General features: G+C 45.3%; 1 protein-coding gene across 21 annotated transcripts in view; it reads left to right on the top strand.

Moving 5' to 3' along the window:
- PROM1 (prominin 1) overlaps positions 1–16,088 on the top strand; it is a 144,680-nt gene that overhangs the window by 89,325 nt on the left and 39,267 nt on the right. For 20 of the 21 annotated variants that reach the window (XM_069594749.1, XM_069594754.1, XM_070292455.1 and 17 more), the window contains 5 exons: positions 2,689–2,809; positions 3,661–3,724; positions 4,591–4,680; positions 11,474–11,691; positions 14,101–14,175. In XM_069594749.1, the coding sequence (XP_069450850.1) occupies positions 2,689–2,809; positions 3,661–3,724; positions 4,591–4,680; positions 11,474–11,691; positions 14,101–14,175 (568 nt within the window). Of the gene's footprint in view, positions 1–2,688; positions 2,810–3,660; positions 3,725–4,590; positions 4,681–11,385; positions 11,692–14,100; positions 14,176–16,088 lie in introns of all 21 variants that reach the window. The other variant, XM_070292454.1, reaches the window with a different exon arrangement.

Raw genomic sequence — 16,088 nt, 5'->3', positions numbered from 1 at the left:
TGTCCATAGAATTCTCCAGGCAGGAATACTGGAGTGGGTAGCCATTCCCTTCTTCTATATGTGTGTGTGTGTGTGTGTGTGTGTGTGTGTGTGTGTATTTTAGATTCTTTTCCCTTATAGGTTATTACAAGATACTAAGCTCCAGGAGTTGGTGACGGACTGGGAAGCCTGGCGTGCTGCAATTCATGGGGTTGCAAAGAGTCGGACACGACTGAGCGACTGAACTGAACTGAACTAAAGCATAATTCCCTGTGTTATATAGCAGGTCCTTAGGTCCTTGTTGGTGATTTATTTAATATATAGTCCATGGGGTTGCTAAGAGTCGGGCACGACTGAGCGACTTCACTTTCATGCATTGGAGAAGGAAACGGCAACCCACTCCAGTATTCTTGCCTGGAGAATCCCAGGGACAGAGTAGCCTAGTGGGCTGCCGTCTATGGGTTCACACAGAGTCGGATACGACTGAAGCGACTTAGCAGCAGCAGCGGCAGCAGCAGTGTGTATATGTTAATCCCAACCTCCTAATTTACCACCCCTCTTCTTTGGTAATGGGACCAGCCTTACTTCTTGGAATGATTCATGACCGAAATGGGACAAGTGATTACCCATTTATGCAGGACTGAGAGGTGTCCTGGGGACAGTTGAGGCTTGGTGCAAAAAAGACAGCTGGCCACCCTACTTGTTAAAATATTAACATATAATTCTTAAGATGCTGCTTTTGGTGAAGAAGCAGAAGTCTTCATATTCTGAATCATATTTTCCCTCAAAGTTTGCATATTATTTGCAAAACTTTTAGAAACATAGTTACACCTTCTATTCTATGGTTACAAACGAACAGTTCATTACAAACTAACAATTTTGCTAACTTCTGCAGTGTGTATTATGTTTATGTAACTTCTTGCTGCCACCTAGTGGCTAAATCCAACAGGGCCTTGGGGATTAGCAGTTTTAAATGTAACATTTTAATGTTTAAAAGCTTTGACACAAAAACAAACCAGTTGGTCAAATTAATTTGTCAAGAGATTGTTAGTAATTAGTCAACATTAAGAGACCTTAAAATGATAAATGTATAAAATTAGGCATATATATAAATTTTAAGACATATATAAAAATGTATAAAATGTAGACATTTTGGGTGGCTCGAAAAATATGGTTTTTATTTTCATGTAAAGCAGCTTTCATGCCAGATGTCTTTCATGTAGTATGTGTATAAAAATGTTTATTTACTTATTCATTATATTTACCACCAGTTATGGTGTTAGGGCTCAGTAGTTGAGGCAGACGGGTTTAGCTGCTGTATGGCATGTGGGATCTTAGTTCCCTGACCAGGAATCGAACTTGCATCCCCTACACTGCAAGATGGACTCTTAACCACTGGACCACCAGAGAAGTCCCTCATGCAGTGTTTTTGAAACTCTTTATTGAAGTACATCTTACATGGAGAAAAGTGTTCATTATCATAAGCACACGTGTATGAGTTTCCATGAAGTCAACACACTTGATTACGTCATTACCAACCTCTCCCCCAAATATAACCACTGACTTTTAGCTTCATCATTTTGCTTGATTTTGTACTTCGCATAAAATGGAATGACATAAGATGTATCCTGTTACGTGTAGCTTCTCATATAACATTTTAATGCTAAAGTAATTCATGTTTCTTTTCAACCTGGACAATGCAGTTGTTAACAAAGACAAACTAGATTAGCCAAAAACATGGGAAAGCCCAAGCCAATCTTATGATTTTCGTATTTTTCCTGATAGTCTTCTTGAGGGAAGCAGTGGTATGTATGAGGTACCTGTGTGTGCGTGCGTGTGTGTGTGCGCGTGTGCATGTGTGTGCACATGTGTTGCACAGAACCTGTATACATACATTCGCATCTGTACAGAAGAGGGACTGTATTCCACACCCTGCCTTGTAACCTGTGTAAATTCTGTTCTCTCAACATTGTTCTATTTATGAGATTCATACTTAACAGAACGATCTTTTAAAATTTATTTACTTTTAATCAGAGGACAATTGCTTTACAATATTGTGTTGGTTTCTGCCGTAATCAACATGAATCAGCCATAAGAACACAAGTCCCCTCCCTCTTGAGCTTTCCTCCTACCTCCCACCCCATCCTGCCTCTAGATGGTCTCAGAGAGCCAGGCTGGGCTCCCTGCATCATACAGCAACTTCCCATTCGCTACGTGTTTTACATAACGTAATGTATATGTTTCCATGCCGCTCTCTCCATCCATCCCACCCTCGCCTTCCCCAGCTGTGTCCGGAAGTCTGTTCTCTATGTCTGAGTCTCTATTCCTGCCTTGCAAATAGGTTCATCAGTACCGTTCTTCTAGATTCCATATATATGTTTTTCTCTTTTTGATTTACTCCACCCTGTATAACAGGCTGTAGGTTCATCCACCTCACTGGGACTGACTCCAATTCAAAACAATGTGTCTTGAGCTGGATGTGCCTTATCTGAGAGGACCGAGTCTGGTTCGGCGGTCCACGGGCGGTAGTGGGTGGGTTATGGGCTGGAGGCCGGAAGGCTGCGGCAGTGGATGGGCGGGGCTTGTGAAGGGGCGGGGCTCTTAGGAAGACCATCTCCCTGCTCCTGGCTGCGGGGCTGTTCTGTGTCTGGTCACCCGGCCACGGTGGGCGCAGTAAATGTGTCCCCTTCTCCATCCCCTTTCCTGCAGCATCGGGATCATCTACGGTTTTGCAGCAAATCAGTACATGAGGACTCGCGTGGAAGAGACTCGGAAATTGTCAGACAGTAACTTCAACGACCTGAGAACTCTCCTGAATGTGGTGCCAGGGGTAAGGACCACAACCTGTATTTCCCTTGACGCTTTGTGTTTGAGGCCTTTTGGAATTGCTTGTATATTTGGAATCACATTTGAACCTGCTGAAATCCAGGTGTTGTCTTTTAATTTTGTAGATAAAAGAATAAAGGCCTAATGAGTGATTTTTTTTTTTCAAGAGTACAAAGTCTCATTTCAGAATTAGTGCTCTTATTTCTGGAGAAGGAAATGGCAGCCCACTCCAGCATTCTTGCCTGGAGAATCCTGTGGACAGAGGAGCCTCGTGGGCTGCTGTCCATGGGGTCCGCACAGAGTCAGACTACATGCATGCTCTTATTTCACTCCACTTTATTTTTTGTCTTTATTATGTTATTATAATAACATAATACTTATTATAGAAGTGCTTAAGCATTTTAAAGATCTCCTGATTTCTTTAAAAAGCGATATCTCTGGTGTCACTGTCCTTTCTTCTTGGCAATAGAATTGACCCCACGTCGTTTGCTTGAAAGTGCTCTGGTAATGACACCTGTTTCATAAACACTGATTTGCTAATGTTTGTGTGCACGTGTGTTCTCATTGGTCAGTCGTGTTCGACTCTTTGTGATCTCATGGACTGCAGCCTGCCGGACTTCTCTGTCCATGGGGTTTCCCAGGCAAGGATACTGGAGTGGGTTGTTGTTTCCTTCTCCAGGGGATCTTCCCATCCCAGGGATTGAACCCTCGTCTCTTGCCTTGGCAGGTGGATTCTTTACCACTGAGCCACCTGGGAGTCCTGCCTAATTTTCAGATGTTAAATCTCTTTTTATTGTGGCTTGGACCTCAACAGGAGTTTTCATGTAACCCCCCCCCCCCTTTTTTTTTTTTAAGCAAATCGACTATATACTGGACCAGTTTACCCACCCTAAGGAGAAAGCATTTGACGATTTGGATAGTGAGTAACACTGAACGTTGCCTCAAATTTGGTTGTTTGTCTTGGCTAGAAAATGCTGTGGTCATTTCCCGTAAAACATAGACTAAGAAATGAAGTATGCTGTTTCTCCAGTTTCTGCGTGAACACAGGGGAGAAACAGAACCGTAATTCCCTGGTGTTACTGACAGTGCGTTGTTGGTGACTCAAGACACTGAAACCTCACATTTATTGTGGAAACGCTCTTGCTGTCCTGCAGCCACGGCACTTCTGCTTCACTCCCCTGAGGGTGAAGAAAAGCGGGTCTCTGTCCCGTCTGCCGTTAAAGACACAGCGGGACCCAGAGGAGCTGTGGCTTCCCGAACAGAGGGGTGGGCGGTGCTGTTTCCCGAGTGCTCAGCTGTTAGCAACCAGGGCCTCTTTTGCCCTCAAGACATCCGGTAATGCCTGGAGGCAATTTCAATGTCCTGATCAGGTCGGGTCCCATTCATTGGTAGAGGCCAAGGATGTGGCTAAAAGTCCTACAAGGCAGCCCAGCAACAAAGAGGGATCCGCCTCCAGGTGTCGCTAGAGCCAGGGTTCAGTGACCCTGGTCCAGCTGGAGATGGGGGCGGGACGTGGGCAGCCAAGGATCAAGATGAGAAGGCACACAGGTTCCTGGGTCGAAGAAACACCAAGTCTGCGCTAAGTCTTCTGAGGGGCGCAGCCGGTGTGGGCACTTTGATGTGTGCCAAGAAATTGCCACATAACAGTGTCTGCCCAAGTGGGCTATGAGGTGCAAAGTGGGAGAGACTAAACCAGGCCACAGGACCCTGCCCTGGGACCTAGAGGTCAGAGGCAAAGAGAGAAAGAGCCCATCCTCAACGTCCCTTATACTTCTTGGGATTTAGATATTAACTCGTTGGTGGGAGACGGCATTTACGAGCATCTCAAACCCAAAGTGCTCCCTGTGCTGAAGGACATCAAGGACTTGGCAAAAGGTAAGCGCCGCGGCCCCGGGACCCAGACGGCGTCCACCTGTCCCGCCTCCACTGGGACAGCGCAGCTTCCCACCCTCCCTCCCTCACTGTCTTCCTTGCTCCTTCCTTCCTTTCCTTCCACACCTGGCCCCACACTCTTCACAGTCTCTTCTGCCAGCACCCTACTTTCCATGCAGCCGTAAATCCCAGCGTTCATTCTGATGTGAGTCCCTGAAGGTGTTCTCCTCCAGACCCTGTGCAGCATGTGCTTCATCTGCCGAAATGCTACAGAACCTTCTTCAACTAATACATATGTATACATGCGTATATATGTATATATTAACTCTGTGTGTGTGTTGGTCACTTTGTTGTGTCTGGCTCTTTGCGACCCTATGGACTGTAGCCCACCAGGCTGCTCTGTTCATGGAATTCTCCAGATTAAAAACTGGAGTGGGTTGCCATTCCCTTCTCGAGGGGATCTTTCCAACCCAGGGATTGAACCCAGGCCTCCTGCATTGCAGGCAGATTCTTTACCATCTGAGCCACCAGGGAAGCCCTGTATTATCTCTGTCCAGAGACAACTGGGTTCCTAGACTATGTATTTAACCCTGTTAAGGATTGAAGTTTAAAACAGCAAGGCCTACCTTTAGACTATCTAAAGAAAGCTAAGCACTGAAGAATTGATGTTTTTGAACTGTGGTTTTGGAGAAGACTCTTGAGAGTCCCTTGGACTGCAAGGAGAACCAAGCAGTCCATCCTAAAGGAAATCAGTCCTAAATATTCACTGGAAGGTCTGATGCTGAAGCTGAAACTCTAATACTTTTAGCCACCTTATGTGAAGAACTAACTCATTGGAAGACCCTGATGCTGGAAAAGATTGAGGGCAGGAGGAGAAGGGGGATGCAGAGGATGAGATGGTTGGATGGCATCACCGATTCTATGGACATGTGTTTGAGTAAACTCTGGGAGTTGGTGATGGACAGGGAAGCCTGGCATGTTGCAGTCCATGAGGTCGCAATGAGTCAGACATGACTAAGTGACTGAACTGAACTGATCTTTAGATCAGTTAGAATGAGTCTTACCCCATGATTAAATCATCACCAATCACAGCAGAGGCTCAGTGGTACCTAAATAAAGGAAGGTGGATGGAGGAGGAAAAAAGAAAACAACAAAAAAGGATTCCTGCCTTTGTCCTTCCTGGGATATTGATAGGGATACCAGTTGTCCAGCATTTCACAATGAATCTGCTTAAACTAATGGAAATTTTCATTTAATGGTTAATCTTGGTTCTATGGGTTGAGGATGAGCCCTTCCTTCCCCAGGTGGTAAGGAACTGAGGCCTCCTGCCAACCAGGTCATTGACTGAGAAAGCTGATGGACCAGCCCTGGTCAGTCCTCAGATTAGTGCAGCCCCAGCTGCCAGCTTGACCTTAAGACCTGGGAGATCCTGAGCCCAGCCAGTCAGCTAAGCCAATCCCAGGTTTTGACCCTCACATACTGTGAAATAATAAATCTCTGTAGCTTTAAACTGTTGACTTTCCAAATAATATCTCCTGCAGCAATAGATAACTAATACAGGGAACAATCATCAGTTTCCTCTCCAGGCTTCAACACACGAGGAAGGAGAATGAAAAGCTTCTGATTTCCTAGTCAATATATACTGTGCTATTTATGATTCCTTATCAGACTGTAATACTCTGATTTTAAGGCAGCAGATATCGTATAGACCATTGGATTAATAAATAATCTCTTTTGGGGAAAAGAATCACATTAAATGCAATATTGATTAAATATGCATCCTCATTTCATGAAAGTTAAAATGTAAAAAAGAAAGTGAAAGGAGCCTGTGAATCAAGGAAATATGGTAATCTTTAAAAACTGAAAGAGGGCCTGCTGTGGAGTAAAAACATGATTGAAAGAAAAAAATGCACAAAGAGAACAGAGTGTTTTAGATAAAGAGCTCACCGTCCAAGGAGTGTAACCTCTCTTTCCTGTTAATTAGTACATGTTCTTACAACTGAGTGTTACCTCTCTTTCCTCCAGCAACCACACTTACAAACGAGCTCTTTGTGATCATGGCCAAGATGTGGCCCCAAAACCGCGTGCTATCATCTTTTATTGAAAGTTAAACGGCATTAGTTATAAAATGGAAAAGACCTTGATGCTGGGAAAGAGTGAGGGCAGGAGGAGAAGGGGATGGCAGAGGATGAGATGCTTAGATTGCATCACTGACTCAATGGATATGAGTTTGAGCAAACTCTGAGAGACAGTGAGGGACAGGGAAGACTGGCGTGCTGCAGTCCATGGGGTCACGAAGAGACACAGGCTGAGAGACCGAACAACAACAATCAGATGACAGCCTCCATAGCAGAGTGTCAGGCTGGAGTACCAGAGTATTAGAAAAGTGGCTTTGCAATGGAGTAACCTGTGTTTGTTGACTAGGCTCATTAACTAATAGTATGTAGCAGGGGTCTCATAAATACCATCCTTTAAAGTATTGATGAGCAGACTTGATATCACCAGACAACACTGAATATGAAATGAAATGATTTCTGCCTTCTTCAGGGACAGTCAAGGCCTTGACAGAGATTCACCATCCACATTCATAAGAGAAATCAGAGGCTGAAAGTGTAACTAGGGGCTAGTGGAAATAGGATGGAAGTTTGGTCTGGTATGTTTTTTTTTTTTCTTCCAAGCTCACAAATCCCTTTGAATTCTATGCACAGACCGCAGTTTACAAACCACCAATTTTAGCTCAGTTTTTCCAGGTAACCAGGTTATACCTGAGACGAGCTCAGGGTTGTCATAGAGTTGAATAACAAGTTTTCTGCAATGTCTTGGTCACTTGCTGTATGAGCATTTCGGCCACACGAAGGAAAATGAAGCCCAGACTTTTTCCCAGAGAAGTTTCCCTCTGTAGCTGCCACCAATACCCCCTCCCCGGCCCAGTCCTGCATTTTAGCAGAAAATATTACTTAACTGGCAGGAACAGAACTAGGAGGAAAGAATGGGGCCCAGTGGCTCCTTGCTGCTTCACCTTGCGACTTCTTCCCTTGTGTCCAGTAGACACATAAAAACCTTCCCTGTCTACTGCTTCCAGCATCCAACGGATCCTCTGGGTCCACTCATTATAGCGTCAAATGTTGGCACTTCACCAGTGGAGTCACCAATCCTTGGTCAGGATCTAGATCCTACAGACTGCAACTAGGAATGCTGTGTGCTGCAACCAAGACCAGGCACAGCCACATAAATCAATACATATCGAAAAGAAAGAGCTGGTGTGACCTCAAGGTGATGCCAGGCACCTCTGCACCCCAGACCCCTCTTGAGCCCGTTCACTGGAGTGTTGGTCTGCCAAGGTCTCCTCCAGCTCCAAAGTTACGTGAACATAAGCACTGTGCAAAAGTGTGCGAGTGATGCAGCGTGGTTGACACGTACTTCACTTTTTTGCCTCGTCGTCGTTTTTCATTCGCTCAATCATGTCTGGCTCTGAGACTCCATGGACTGCAGCACACCAGGCTTCCCTGTCCATCACCAACTCCCAAAACTTGCTCAGTCTCATGTCCATTGAGTTGGTGGTACTGTCTATCTCATCCTCTATTGCGCCTTTCTCCTCCCACCCTCAACCTTTCCCAGCCTCAGGGTCTTTTCCAATGGGTCAGCCTCCTGGTTTGCCCAATGTTTAACATTTGCCTTACAATTCTAGCTGGATCGAAATCAATTAGAACAGACCTTATTTTTCTTTTCAGTGCTTTCCGTATTATTGGAGTTTTATATATTTCTTAAAACCAGCCTGTGTGGTTAAATGTTAGCCTCTGGTGTTGCCAGTACTTAGGAAACTGCTTCACCAAGTTTTTTTATTTTTTGCTAAAAATTCTTTGCAGCCTTATGTATCTAGTGGCCTTTGGAGAAAGCAGAAACCTGCAAATGGATTTCTGCAAATCATGTTTGAGCTGCAGGGCAGGCAGGACCTATAAAGGAAGTATGCTATGAGCTGGTAAATGTTAATTAGTTAAAACTGAGAATCTAAAATATCTTTCCCCTGACTTCAGATACATAATACATGGGATCTTGGTAGGCTTGGAATGACTCCCAGAGTTATCACCCAGTAGACCTTTTAGGAAATGCTTTGAAGCCTTTGAGTTATTTCTACGTCATTCTTGGGACATGGCAGTATAGCCACCCATAAGCCACATGGTCCCTACACATGGTCCCTAAATGGACTCACATTTTCTGGGCCTTCAACTCACTTTATCATCCGTCATTCTTGTCATTTTTGTTCGTTTCTTGCCTTGAAATGACTCATCCTGAAGTCAAAGTGGAAAGGGCTCACGTTAAAGTGTGAGGTGCGCGTTGTGTGGTGAGTCATATTTGGGGATGCTCTTTCGAGCTCTCGTGAGCGTTTCCAGTTGCAGCCGCGCTCTTGCTGCCCTATGGCAGATACTTATTGAGCCTCTAATGTGAGCCGGGTACCAGCTCCATGCTTTGCTGCTGAACCTGGGATGTAGGTGGAAAAGACAAGAGTCTGAGCTCAGAGTGACTCTTTGATGAAGTCTCTATTATTATCTCAAATTACTGTTAAGATAGTAGTTCTTTTACTACCTTGTTATAGCATCTTCGGCAAACTCTTTCACCTCTCAGGACCTTGTTTGCTCATCTGCAAATTAGGAGGTTGGTTGGGTCATCTCTTGGCTAACGAGGATAGTCTCTGAGTCTAGGTGAGGCTTCAGCAGGTTTACCCTTAGGAGATGGCATTGCCCGTGTCATCCAAGGTGGCGCCCCAGCCTAGGTCTGGTGACTTACTCTAAGACCTGGGGAGGCTTCCAGGATTGGATTGTGTGCCTCTTCATCCCAAATGGGGATCTCACCTTATCGGAACAGAAAATCTTGGGGTTTGCTTCAGACAGTCCTTTGTCTTGAATTTTGATCCAGTCCTGGAAGGTAGCTTGAAGAACTGCAGTGAGACTGCAACATAAAAGCGTTAAAGTGCGTGTGCATGTGTGTGTGGTTTTAGAGCCAAGTTTTACGTGGTTGCCAGAGATAATTGGGGAAACCAGCTTTTAAGGGCGTTCACACTTTTCCTGGACTTCCCTTATGGCTCACCTGGTAAAGAATCCGCCCACAATGCGGGAGACCTGGGTTCGATCCCCTGGGTTGGGAAGATCCCCTGGAGAAGGGAAAGGCTACCCACTCCAGTATTCTGGCCTGGAGAATTCCATGGACCATGGACTATATAGTCCATGGGCTCGCAAACAGTCAGACATGACTGAGTGACCTTCATATCACTCTTTTCCTACTATCACTCTGTTGTGACCTGATACTCCACCATCTGTTTTGTGAGCCCGGAAGACAAAAAGCAGTGTCCTCTAAACTTCATGTCTCTTATGCTGTGATTTTAAGTTTTGCTACCTGCCTAGTCATGCATATTGATTCCTGAGCACCAGAGAAATCAGAGAGCAAACAATCTGTAGGGATTGCCAAGGATAAGAATGTGTCCTAGGTTCTGGAGGCTTCTAAAATAAAAGAGGCGGACTCTGTCCTTGAGGGATTTCACTCTGATCATTCTGATCCCCACATTTTGTGATAAACCTTGCAGTGGCCTTACCATTTTTCAGATGAGGAAGTTGCTGAAGAATATTCAGGTATCTGCTTTGGGTTACACAGAGAGTATCTATGTTGAAATCTGTACCTAGACTGCCTGAATCTAAATCTGGGATCTTTTCTCTCTCTCTCTCTTTTTTTATAACATTCTCCTTTTATTTATTTATTTATTTTAAAATTAAATATTGGGGTATAGCCTATTAACAATGTTATGATGGTTTCAGGTGCACGGCAGAGGGACTCAGCCATACATACACATTCTCCTCCAAACCCCACTCCCATCCAGGCTGCCACATAACAGTGAGCAGAGTTCCCTGTGCTACACAGTAGGTCCTTGTTGGTTATCCATTTACAATATCGCAGTGTGTACATATCCATCCCATGTCCATATCTATGAGTATCTCTTCCCCTCACCTTTCCCCCCTGCTGCTGCTGCTGCTAAGCCGCTTCAGCCATGTCCAACTCTGTGCGACCCTGTGGACAGCAGCCCCCAGGCTCCTCTGTCTGCAGGATTCTCTAGGCAAGAATACTGGAGTGGGTTGCCATTTCCTTCTCCTCCTTCCTCTGTCAGCAACCATAAGTTCATTCTCTATGCCTGTGAGTCTGTTAACCATAAAGTCTTTCTCTGTGTCTGTGAGCCTGTTTCTGTCAGTCAGTTTATTTGTATCATGTCTTTTTTAGATTCGGCAGATAAGGGACCAAATCTGTGATCTCTTGCTGTGTCTACTGCCAGCTTTTAAAATATCCATCGCTAAGATCTGTCTGGGTGTCATCAGGTTTCCTGTGAATTAAAGCTACCTGGTGGGACTGGGACTGGTGGTGTCTGGGCTGACCTCCTCAAGGCTGGGCAAGGCTAGGGTGGAGACACCTTTTCTTGTGGCTACTGCTCCAACGCCAGCCACTTAATGCTGCACCCATGAGTCCCAGTCCCATTCCTAGGTTGATATTCTCCCCTGTGAGTCTGAAAGAGCACCCAGGTCGGGGAACTTAGCCGGCTGGAATCGCTGGCAGAGGCAGACGGGGCCGCAGTAGCCCCGTATTCCCCTGTCAGTCTGCCCATCATAGCGGGCTCTCCTGGGTGCCTTCCAGTGCCATTTTTGCAAGTTGATCTCAAATTCCTTTAAGGTCCTTTTGCAGATGGGAAGGGATTTTTATCCCCCGCTGGTCAGCCCAGCAGGTGCCTCTGTTCTGAAGCGGGCTGTGTTCCTAACAGACATGAAAGCTAACAGAGATACCCTGGTCCAAGTGAACACTGTCTTAACGGACGTGAAGCATTCATCTGCGTATCTTCGCACCAGCCTGAGAGATGTGAAAACCAGCATGGAGCAAACGCTCACGGATCCCCAGTGCTCCTTTCCTGCAGTGGCGCCCACGTGCAACAGCATCAGGAAGTCTCTGAGCGTCCTGGATGACAGTGCCAATTTTGATCACGTGAGGAGAGGGCAGTCCTGCTCCAGGGAGGTGTCACTGGGACGGCTGGGGAGGGTTCATTGTGGTTCACCCACCCAGAGACTGGTGGCCGGGGGGAGGGGGGATCTCTGTCAGCCTTCCTGGTGATGTGGCCACCACATCGGAATGGCTGCAGCTGGAGAGAAGGGAGGATGGGAAATGCTCCCTGAGAGTTCTCTGCCATTCGTTGCTTGAAACGTATCAGGATGAACGAGCTGCCAAGGTGGCGCCAGTGGTCAAGAATCCACCTGTCGGTGTGCGGCACCCAAGAGACGCATCCTGGGGTGGGAAAGATCCCCTGGAGGAGGGCACGGCAACCCACTCCAGTATTCCTGCCTGGAGAATCCCTTGGACAGAGGAGCCTGGTGGGCTACAGTCTGTGGGGTCACCAAGAGCCAGAAACGACTGAGCACGCACCACCACCCTCAGAATGAATTCAGCTCCCCACCATTCTTCTTTCTCTGTTTATTTTACTTTGACAATTTCAGTGTGTATGTGTTTAAAAATATCGGCTAGATTCCCTGTGTTGTGCAGTGGATCCTGTAACTCATTTTATCCACAGTGCCCTGTACCTCTTCATTCCCAGTCCTGGTACTGCCGCTCCCCCTTCCCTCTCTGCATTGGGACCAATGTGTCTGTGATGAATTCAGCTTTAAAAATGAAAAAGGAAGCAGGATGCCTTTTTGCAGACCTTTAAAAATTAAAATGTGCTTTTAAATGATAGGCCTGGTATGTTAACCACAGATACCAAAATATAAGGTAATATCTCACAATCCCAAAAAGATTAGGAAAACAAAGGCTTTGAAGCAACTTGAAAATACAGAATTCTGGGATGTAGATAAAATAATCATGAGTACTTATATTTTTAATGTTTCAGTATAGTGATATGTACCTGTATGCCTGCTCAGTCATTAAGTCTTGTCTGACTCTTTGTGATCCCATGGACTGTAGCCCACCAGCCTCCTCTGTCCATGGGATTCTCCAGACAAGAATACTGGAGTGGGTTGCCATTTCCTCCTCCAGGTGATCTTCTTGTCCCAGGGATCGAACACGCATCTCCTGTGTTAGCAGGTGGCCTCTGTAGCACTGAGCCATTGGGAAGCCCAGTGATATGTACATGTCACACTTACGTAAAACGATGTCTTAATATAGATTTTTCTCACTCTCACATTTCGTGGATCAGTTTTATTCAAACACTTAACATTCAATATCTGTGTTGAATCTACTACAGTAACTTTTGTTGTCATAGAACAGCAATATGTAGGATGTATACTTGCATCCAAATTCTTTGAAATTGAGTCCTTTGGGGAGTAACTTTTAATTGTGATGTGCTTTAAAAAACATGCGGAGAATTTGTAACAATGGTACCAGTTTCCCTGCCTACATTTTTTTTACCTAGATTCACCAGTTGTCAACACTTTGCTCCATTTGTTTAATTATACTATTTTATCCATTTATCTATGTACCTATCATCTGTTTATACTATCATCTATATGGGTACAATACTACGCATTCTGCCCTTTTCTCATTTAGAGGAAAGATGTAGACATCATGCTTTTTTACCCTTAAATATTTTGATGAGTTTCCTAACTTTACATAATGATTATGACTACCAAAATTAAGGTAACATAATACTGATCCAATACCACCAAAATTTATATCAAAATTTGCTGATTTTTCTAAAAAAAATGTGCTTGAAAATGGATTTCTCTTTCCCAGTGCAAGGTGTGGTCTGGGGTACACATCGTCTTTAATTGTCATGTGTCTTTGGTTCCTTTAACCTGGAACAGTTTCTCAGTCTTTCTTTGGTGACACTGACATTTTTGAAGGCTGTTGTGGTTTCACTGCTAAGCCATATCCACCTCTTGCGACCCCATTGACTGTAGCCTGCCAGGCTCCTCTCCATGGGATTTCCCAGGCAAGAACACTGGAGTGGGTTGCCATTTTCTTCTCCAGGGTGTCTTCCCAGCCCAGGATCAAGCTCACGTCTCCTGCACTGGCAGGTGGATTCTCCACCACAGACCCACCAGGGATTCTCTTTATAAGGCTATTTTTCAAGAAGCTGTTCACAACTGTATTCAACAATGTTTAGTCCTGGTACTCAGTCACATGTGAGGTCACGTGTATTCAATCTGTGTTAAATTTCTTGCCATCACTTTGAGCTGACTGCTATGGGAGACCTCCAAACATGTAAAATCAGTACTTGTAGGGTCTATTCTGAGCCAGTGGTTTTCCTCCATCACTATGCTGTTGTTCAGAAGAAATGTAGGTCACACCCTTTATAATATAGATGTCTCAGGAGTTGAATTTAAGAAGATCCCTTGCTTATCACAAAGAATTGGGGGTGTGGGGTAACCACCTGGCCTTATACTTTGTTTTATAAAATTTCAGCTCCCGTCTTTGGATGGACACATCACTCAGCTTGATGGACTTCTTCAAACAGATTTGTCCAGCCTGGTCCAAAAGGTATGGTCTTTAGAGAAAAAAAAAAAAAAACACACACAGCAGCTTATTTTAGATGATTTTCAAGAGTAGAGTAGTGCATAAGGAACTAGGTAACGGCGAAAAAGCAGAGACATTCTGGAGCCGAGTTGCCAAGAAGGGTGATGGATATTGTTCTCCAGGACCAGATGGGTGTCATGGCGGACATTGTGCTGGTTCTCACTCAAGGCCCTCTCACACTCTGCCAGGGAGGCAGCCGTGTGGTGCCCCTCCTCACTTCTGCTCACGTGCAGACTCTGTGCTCTGCCTGGCATTTCTTTTCTTCTCCCTGCCCTTTGCCCAGCTTCTTGGACTACTAGTAGCTACCTGGAGTTTTCTATTTCACCTTCTTAATGAGGCCTTTCCTGGGCATCTTGACCAGATCAGAACCCTTTTTTAATACACTCTTAGAGCATCGCAAGTATTCTTTGTTAAGCTCCTCATCACAGTGACTATTGCTTTCCTGTCTTGGTTGTCCCACAAGACTTTAAACCCTAAAAAATGACAGGGACCACCTTGGTCCAGAATACTGGAATTTCCCCAAGAGCTGAAGAGGGAGAGAATAGCTTTATTCTCAACTCCATCCTTTAAAGCATGAACATTAAAGAAGTCATCAGCTGTCTATCAAACACTCACCTACATGTGCTAACGAAGTAAGTGTCCCCTCAGACAAGTCGTTAGAAACTCTCGGTCTCTGCATGCTGACATCATCTTATCTGTTAAATGAAGGAATGGAATCAGAAGATCTGTAAATCCTTTTCTAGACATTAAACCTCTTGTGATGGTTGACCTCCCCAAGTCCAAACACAGATAAATGTAGAGGTCAGGTGTACCAAAGCCACTGCAAGTGCCAGTGTGCTGGGCGGCTTAGCTGTGTTTGAGGAAACGCAAGTCATGAACTTCCTTTTCGTGGCATCAGTGTTGCTAAGCTAAAGTGGGAACTTATTGTCACCACAAATCTTATAAAGTTTGTAACTTAGATTGTTGTTGTTGAGTCACTAAGTCATGTCTGACTTTTTCCCACCCCATGGACTGCAGCATGCCAGGCTCCTCTGTCCTAGGGATATCCCAGGCAGGAATACTGGAGTTGCCATTTCCTTCTCCTGGTGATCTTCCTGACCCAGGAATGGAACCCACGTCTCTTATATGTCCTGCATTGGCAGGCGGGTTCTTTACCAGTGAGCCACTTGAGAAGCCTGGACTTCTATAAGAGAATATCATAGACCAGGTGGTTTATAAACAATGGAAGTATATTTCTGACCAGTTCTTGTGGCTAAAGGTCAAAGATAAGGTTACCAGCCTGGTTGGGTTCAGATAAGGGGGACCTTTTCTAGGTTTTCACATTGTATCCTCAATAAGTAGAGAGAGCTCTCTGGGGTCCCCTTTGCTGCTGCTGCTAAGTTGCTTCAGTCATGTCCGACTCTGTGCGACCCCACAGATGGCAGCCCATGAGGCTCCCCCGTCTCTGGTATTCTCCAGGCAAGAACACTGGAGTGGGTTGCCGTTTCCTTCTCCAATGCGTGAAAGTGAAAAGTGAAAGTAAAGTCGCTTAGTCGTGTCCGACTCTTAGTGACCCCATGGACTGTGCCCCACCAGGCTCCTCCGTCCATGGGGTTTTCCAGGCAAGAGTGCTGGAGTGGGGTGCCATTGCCTTCTCTGGGGGTCCCCTTTAACAGGGCACTAATCCCGTTCATGGAGGCTCCACCCTCATGAGATAATCACATCCCAAAGACCCCACCTCCTAATTCCATCACTTTGGGGGTCAAAATTTCAACATATACATTCCAGGGGGACAGACATTCAGTTCGTAAGAGGTGGTAATCACTACAGTGTTCCCTAACAAATGTCTAAATACACCAGCAGACAGTTAAGGAACACAAATTAAACCCCTTCTAGAC

The sequence above is a fragment of the Ovis canadensis genome, chromosome 6, assembly GCF_042477335.2.
Source record: "Ovis canadensis isolate MfBH-ARS-UI-01 breed Bighorn chromosome 6, ARS-UI_OviCan_v2, whole genome shotgun sequence".
In the NCBI taxonomy this organism is placed as follows: domain Eukaryota; kingdom Metazoa; phylum Chordata; class Mammalia; order Artiodactyla; family Bovidae; genus Ovis; species Ovis canadensis.
The sequence above is the reverse complement of the archived record's forward strand: the minus strand, read 5'-3'. Positions and strand labels throughout refer to the sequence as shown.